Below are 7,852 nucleotides of genomic sequence, written 5' to 3' on the forward strand. Positions count from 1 at the left end.
CTTGATTGGCATTTTTATTATCTTGTAGTTTCTCGGATTGAGTCGGAACTTTCTCATCCCCCGACTGGTCCGCTGGATAAATATTTTCACGTCCAGTAAAAAATATTCCATTTGTATTACTTTCAATAGGAAGTAATACAAAAATAATCATAAATGCAATGAAAATCTTCATCGTTTTCGAAGCGCTTTAACAAATTTGCGTTGAATGTCTTCAACAATTAAACTCTCAACAATTATGAAAATTGCATTATTTACACCGCAAACATATCTTTCTCGTAAAAACTATTTCCTCAAAAGGGAAATAGAAGAAATTTTGCGGGAGAATTTTTCGAGAAATTTTGACAACAAAATATACTAAAGTCCAGACACAACTGAGTGTGAAGCACTTCGAGCTGTTCCTTCTCAGATGTGTTTAGTTGAAAAGGACGACCAAACAACTGATCCATTTACAGAATTACCCTCAAAAAATTGGGAAGTATCTTGTCTAATACACGAAAATTTTTATTCAGTCGAATTATAAATAGTCGTTTTTGTACTTTATTTACTTCTGTATTATTTATCTTTTAAAATAAACACTGGTATTTAAACACATTACCGAAAATTATTCATCTTTGCTCGGTTTTGTTTTCCGTTTACAGTATACACGTTATATATCAATACAACTAAATAAAGTATTTACGCTGAAGGGATTTCAAACTAAAAGTTATAGGCTAGTAACAACAAGAAATAATTTCTCCTTTACATAAGGCTGTAATATATCTAAATCTTCGATATGTATAGCAGGAACTGATCATAATAATAAACAGTGTTTTTGCGCTTCTGAAGATATGAAAGATATATCTTTATTCTGAAAATATATGATGTGTTACAATTATTGGTCTGATACTGTTTTTATTACCTGCTCACAGTGTGCGGACTTGCTGTAAAATATATTATGAAAGGTTATAATCAGGGCCCGCTCTAGCGGTTACGTCGCCCCGGACAAAAAGACAAATTTCCGCCCCTTTAGAATATATATATATATTTAAATNTTAAATTAATAAATTAATGATCATATTAAAATTACTATACTTTCAAGTGGTATATAACCCAAAAAAAAAAATTTTAGAACAAAAATAAAACTTGTATAACCCACTATACTCTACCCCTCACAATACTGGCTGCTCTAAAGGCACAATTTAAAATCTGCATACAACCTACTCCATTGCATTACCAACACCCTGTTTCAAGTTTCTTTTAAATAAAGATAATCCATGGATAATACACACAAAAATTTATTATAGTATGTTAAGAGAATTTAAATTTTAAACTTTCCATTACCTTCTTTTTTGATAATTTACACCACATGACATTAAAATATTTCGGAAAACAATTATCATCATCATTTTCAACATCAATTCTCTTTTCATTTATACTTGAGTTTTCTATATTTAACTTCTCTGCATCAAAATCATCAAGGCACGATGTTATAATTTTACTTTTAAAATCGTTTCCATCAGGTTTTGATTGTTCTTCGGAAAAATTATTAAAAAAATTATCTTCTTTTTGTTCTTTTATTTCTGATGTTGATTTCAATAAAAGCTTAAGCACATCTGATGTTGACCTTGTTTGATTATAATTCACTTGACTTTTCTGTTTATCCTGAAATTATACTAACGTTTTTAATGTTTATCTTAAATTTAATCTAAAATTAATCTTAAATCTTAAATTTTTAAAAAATTTTAATAAGCAATGAAGTTTCTAAAAAAATTATGCCTACAGTTATAATTTTATTTTTGAAATTATAACTTTAAATGAAATTATATTGCATATGCATAAAATAAATTATGACTTTAACATGTTACAAATTTAAAACTAGGTAATATCATAATAGTCACATAAGAAAATAAATAAAATCAGTTAAAGATAAAGATAAAAACCTGAGCATGCAGAAAAAATTTTATGAGAAAAGAAAAAGTCTGTCCAGAACAATCAAGTCTGAATTTTCTTATACAGGGTTTGCATTGCAAAAAATTGTTATTCCTGAAAATGGGAGATAGAACTCATTGAGATAAGCAAAAAAGTACACTAACATATTTGCAAATTTGCAATAGTTATGAAAATATTCAAGTTTAAAAGTTTGCCAAACAATGCCAGAATGGGCTGCCATTACAGACTTGCCAACTGTTGACTTACAACTGAAAATGGAAGGATAGATTGAAAAGCAATTTCAAAAACCTCATCATTGCAGTATACTTCTTCCCTCTAAACTGGAAACATTAAAATTCTAAAATAACCTGGAGCTGTCTTTTTATTGAAAGTTTTTGTGCAAAATAAAGTGGAATCTATTGCAATTTTTTTCTTGTTTTAAAACATTGTTTAGTTCAATAAATCTTTATATTTTAAAATGATAGTTTAAATAGTGATAACTGTAGCATAATTCCTGAAAAAATTGGCTTCAAATTTGTAGCTTTAACCTCAAATATTTTGGTAACTATTTTAAATTTGCAAATATGTTACTCTACATTTTTTTGCTTATCTCAATAAGTTCTATCACCCATTTCCATGAATAACACTTCATTTGCAACACCCTGTACAAAAGTGTAAATAATATCACCATTTGCATATGATTTACATTAAGAGTAACATTATCTTGAAATCAATATAATTATTGATGGTGTCTAAATTTAAGTCAAAAACAAATATATAAAAAAAAAAAAATAAAGGAGAAAAACATATTTTGTTTCAATGAGAATCAATTTAAAAATTACATGTTTATAATCAAGACTCATTATGCTGTCTTAATATCCTGCAAGTGATGGATAAATGACTTAATGATTTGCATTGGAGAAACTATGGTAGGTTTGATATCATTAGGAAGGTGGACTAATTTAATCCCAGGTTAGTATGTCAGTTGTGCACAAAAAGGTTAAACAAGTAGTAGATAAAACAATGCAGTCCTGTTCCATGGCCATCACATTCTCTGGATGCCACTGGATTTTTTCTTGTAAAATCACCTAAAAGCACCAGTTTACAATGTGCATCAAACAGTGCTATATGATTTTTGAAAGATGCAGAGATGAATACAAGAGACTTTTAGGATGGCAACATCAGATGTATGTCATCTGTAACACCATTCTCAACTGTCTACACTTTTATATTGTTACTAAAGGTAATCATTTTGAGTATTATTACAGCAAAATAAAACTAACTAGTTTTCTATTCATTTATGCATTATTGGATTTTATCCTTTACAGTCAGATTCTTCATATGTTAGTTAAATCTTCTCAAAATGACTTCCTTGTTATCCTTGTGTTTGGGAGAAACATAAAAAGTTACATTCTGTCTCAAAACTATTGACAAGGAGAGGGTCAGATGTTTAGATCTCTGATTCGAATGAAATAATGTAATTATTTTACTTTATCATTATCATTACTGTTATTATTCTGCTATAGTGTCTTTATTTTTTATTTTTTTAATTTATATAGGCTATGTCAGCCTAGTTTCATAACAAACTTGTCTTTTTTGTCCATGCACAGTAATGTCTGAAGCTTATTTGTTCATGGTGACATAGTACTACATATGTATTTTTAATTAAACTTCCAACTTTTTGCATCCACTTTATTTTATAAGCTTTAAACATAAATAATAAGAATACTAATAATAATTGCTAATGATATGGTAAAATAATAAAATAATTAAGTTATACATAAAAAACAATAAAATTGCAGTTTCAAACCTACATCACATTGCTCCTAGCATCTTGTCCATTTGGCTATTGCCACTCTGAGGAAAACAGCAAACTTCCAGTCTTATAAGCTAAACCTCAATTTTCAGAGGCACATTTTTCAAAAATGCTTGAAGTGGATTTCATTATTTGGACAAGGAGCTCTGCGTTAAAAGGTACACACTCACCAAGTTTTGTTCAAATCAGAGACCCAAATGCCCAATCCTCACCTTCTGAATGTTTTACACATTCCTTTTTTGAATTAATTCAATCTAAACATTGCAACGGAATAATACATCATATAAATATCCAGGATTTTGAGAATATGGGTGCTGTTCAAGGCAGGTGCTCTGTCATTTCTTGGAGATTATTACTCAATTACCTTTGAATTTCATTTAGTCACCTAATCTTACATAATTGAACTTGTGCAATTATGTAAGATTATGTGAATGTGTGTTATATTTATTTTTACATAAAGTAACAAAACTAACTACAGCCTAATCAAATGTGATTAGTTACATTGTATATGTGATATGACATATATATTTATTTATAATGTTATATTTAAGTTATACATAGTTACTTGATTTTGATTACATTACTATTCGAGTACAAAACTGTAAAGTAGCATAAAGCACCCTTCTCAAGCCACACAGAGATCACTGCCAATTGATTTATCTCGAGTCACGTAATATGTAAAATTATCCCCAGCCATCCTCTGCTATATTAACACCCATCCTACAAATCTATCTATAAATACAAGATTACATAGACCAGTGCTTCTCAAAGTGAGCGATGGGCATATAGAAAGCGACAAGCTCTGTCGCCTCCTATAGCCGTTCTGCATACACAGAACAGAGGGCATTACTACTAATGGTCACAACCAAAGGGGTTGGTGATCCAAAAAGTTCGAGAAGAGCCAACATACGTTGCGAATAAATCTTGTAAACGTGGGCATTTACACATTTGTGTAAAATTCTTATTATTATATCGGCAACAGCAGAGATAAAATCAGACACATTCATAATCATAAATAAAAATAGATAATTACATCAAGTTTGATAATTGTTTTTCAAATGCATTCAAATAACTGAAATTAAATAAAAAAAAATCTACCTCACGTCTAGGTTCTTTTACATTGTTAATTACATTGGAATTAAGCGAATGATTAACTGACTCGGTCAATATTTCGGTAAACGGCATCTTGTTTTGTTGTTTTGTCGCGAACGGAGCCTTGAAACAAGGCCTTTTATATGAGGATTCTCGTTGACTGGGAGCGGCTGAACGTCTCATTTCCCCTTGTTAAAAGATAATTAAAGTTTATATTACTGATAATTTGTAAAAATAATTATTTTGATAATAACTTTTGTGTCTTTTTCTTAATGTTTCTACACTCTTTAACTATCTACAACACGTGTAGAAACACCTTGCATTTCAATTTCAATCGGTTTCCCGCGCGTGGAATTATTCCGGCGATCAGCGCCGCCTAACTTCTATCCAGGTCAGTGTGCGTGACGTCACATGTCGCTCAGAAGTACAGTATGGAGATCGGTTTTTGATTTTATCGAAGCAAAGTAAAAAAGTAATGCCAGCTTCTAGCAAGAACTATTACAAAGAAATCGTTACAAATGTTTGTGGCATTTTGATACAGGTTGCCCCACAAAACATTCTATGTGTTTTGGAAATGTCTATCAAATATGTCTCTAAAAAATTTAAGAAAAACGCTTCGTGTACAGGTTGTAAATCGCTACCTAATTCATTTTCTCCATTCGTAATTTTACTTTTGACGTTGAACTATGTCCTTTACCGAGTCTATGCGAGGGTACGATACCGGTACCAAGAAGTGTAAAGTTTGAAACGGTTACCACACCGTCCACACGGAAACTATAAAAGCTATATTAATGATTTATTTATAATTGGATAGAAAATATATATCGCTTTCTAACAATACATAAACTTGTTGGACTAGATACGTGAAGGATAGAGTGAACGCGACGAAAATGGCCGTCTTTACCTACCTCGGCGCGACACCGCGCTATAATTCAGGGCCGATTGCATCAGTTTGACCTGAGATACATAAGAAAACAATATCTCATTATGTAGCCTTAAAGGAGACTGGCGGATGGTTAAGTTGACTTAATTACCTTCACTTACCTGATTTATTTATAAGATTTTAAACAAATGAACATATTGAATTTATACAATTTATTGTTGATGTACTGTATATGTTTTATATAAATTTATATGTTTTTTAGTGGATAACGTTCTTATTAGTGATGCAACTCTCCGTAATTGCTTCTGTTTTCTGCTACATCTTTTTACTATTTACTCTGGCATTTCTTCTATCAAAACTCTTTTTATTAAGAAATTTCAAAAGGAGTATTTATTATAACAAAGAAAATGCAAAAAATGGAAACATTAAGAACACAGTATTTACCAGTTCGTAATACTGTATATTGTAAGAGGATATATTCAGGGAATGGTGATGAAATGTTCTCAAACTCTCGACGAATATTATTTCAACTCTATGTAAAAGTCGTAAAACTGTGTACAATATGGAAAAATTATTAAAATAAAGTTTCTTATCTATCTAGAAAAAATGAGAACAAAACACTATAAGTAACTTTCTTATGACGTTCGATGCAAACAGTGAAATTTTCGTGGTTCTCTGGATCTAAAGACCGCGTTAAATAGTCATAGTTACTCTCTTCTAATGAACCTGTCGATGTTTGATTAATTTTCAAATATTCAAATATATTGGACTGCAATTTGAAAAAGTTGTATACTTATAAATTCCCAATATCGTCCGGCTGTCTACTCGTGTGTCTGTCCTCACGTAATCTCGATAACGGAGTTAGATACAGTATGAAAGTCAAGAACGGATATACAAAGTTTATTGGCAGAAGGCCCGATCAACTATATATATATATGAACTTCCGTTGCAAACTGGCTTAAGTCATTGAACTTATACATAAAGTACAGTTCATGTACATTAATGTACTGGTACTTCTCATTGCTACCCTGTAAATAAACCTACGAATTTATTATTAAAATTCCTTTAGTGCAGGGGTGTCCAACCTTTTTGTTTCTCTGGGCCGCATTGGAAGAAGTCAAGGAGATTTGGGCCACAAGTTTATATAATATATACTTGTGGCCCAATATACAAGTATATTTAAGGATTAACATGTGTAGATTATAATAATAAATATTAAAACTTTATCACGAAAAAGGATACAGTATTTTTAAAAATTACTTCTACTGACACTTTCGATTTTTACTTAGAATATAATGTATATAAATTCATTTATTTTTTTCGAATATTTTTTACGTCAAACAAAAAAAAATAGCCACATTTGGCGCAAATGTAGCCAAATCTTGCAACGTTGGAAGAAATACTAAATAAAGCTGGAGTTGTGATTCAAAGGATTATAGGCCCAAATGAGGGGGAAAGGAGAAAAAGGACAAAAGATAAAGATGTGAGAAAGGTTGGAAAATTGAGGGTCAATATTTGCATAACAGATCTATTTACCCTTTCTCACTACTTTTTATCTTTTGTCCTTTCTCACCTTTCCCTCCTTTTCCCAAATTTGGATCTATAATCCTTTGAGTCATAACTCCAGCTTTATTTAGTAATCCTTCCTCATTCACACATCTCCAAATATTTGAAAATATTTCCTTTCCGCTCAAAAATAAAATATAAATGAAGGTTTACGGCTTTGTGAAACTTCTTTTTGAGTTTACGCCGTTGAAATAAATAAATAATAAAAAAATTAAAACATTTGTCGGTTTTGTTTACATGTTTACATGGGCCGCATTAAAACTTGCCTTGGGCCGCATGCGGCCCGCGGGCTGGACACCCCTGCTTTAATATATCGCCCAAAAACTGTTTTTCGCCCCCCAAAATATAAATTGTTACTAATCGCCCCCTCAACATGGAAAAACACCCACATGGGGGAGATATCGCCCCCGTTGAGAAACACTGATGTAGGCCTACTACTTAGCTTTAATTTGAGTGTGTTTTTCATGTTGGAACGAATTATTTTTATTTTTTACATGTAATCGTATGGGGGAAAAATGATTCTCCTTACAACATTTTCATGATATGACCTCAGTTTCGGAACAGATTAATTTTGTATCCTGAGGTAC

At 31.0% G+C, this 7,852-nt stretch overlaps 1 protein-coding gene across 1 annotated transcript; it reads right to left on the reverse strand.

Annotated features, from left to right (window-relative positions):
• Positions 1 to 790: 790 nt before the first annotated feature.
• LOC111632843 lies at positions 791 to 5,165 on the reverse strand. Its single transcript, XM_023377372.1, has 3 exons — positions 4,823 to 5,165; positions 1,321 to 1,641; positions 791 to 847 (listed from the first exon to the last, which is right to left on the reverse strand). Exons 1-3 carry the CDS (start codon positions 4,997 to 4,999, stop codon positions 791 to 793), a joined length of 555 nt encoding a protein of 184 aa, XP_023233140.1. The 5' UTR covers positions 5,000 to 5,165.
• Positions 5,166 to 7,852: the final 2,687 nt, after the last annotated feature.

Source organism: Centruroides sculpturatus, unplaced genomic scaffold (assembly GCF_000671375.1).
Source record: "Centruroides sculpturatus isolate CEXI.00-Female unplaced genomic scaffold, Cexi_2.0 scaffold41, whole genome shotgun sequence".
Taxonomy (NCBI): domain Eukaryota; kingdom Metazoa; phylum Arthropoda; class Arachnida; order Scorpiones; family Buthidae; genus Centruroides; species Centruroides sculpturatus.

Bases quoted from the DNA above. Each gene is read 5' to 3' on its own strand.
- LOC111632843 (XM_023377372.1), bottom strand. From the start codon at position 4,999: ATGAGACGTTCAGCCGCTCCCAGTCAACGAGAATCCTCATATAAAAGG. The intron at 1,642-4,822 runs GTAGATTTTTTT...GTATAATTTCAG, and splicing joins TAAAAGAACCTAGACGTGAG to GATAAACAGAAAAGTCAAGT. The intron at 848-1,320 runs GTAATGGAAAGT...ATATATTTTCAG, and splicing joins GTAAATTATCAAAAAAGAAG to AATAAAGATATATCTTTCAT.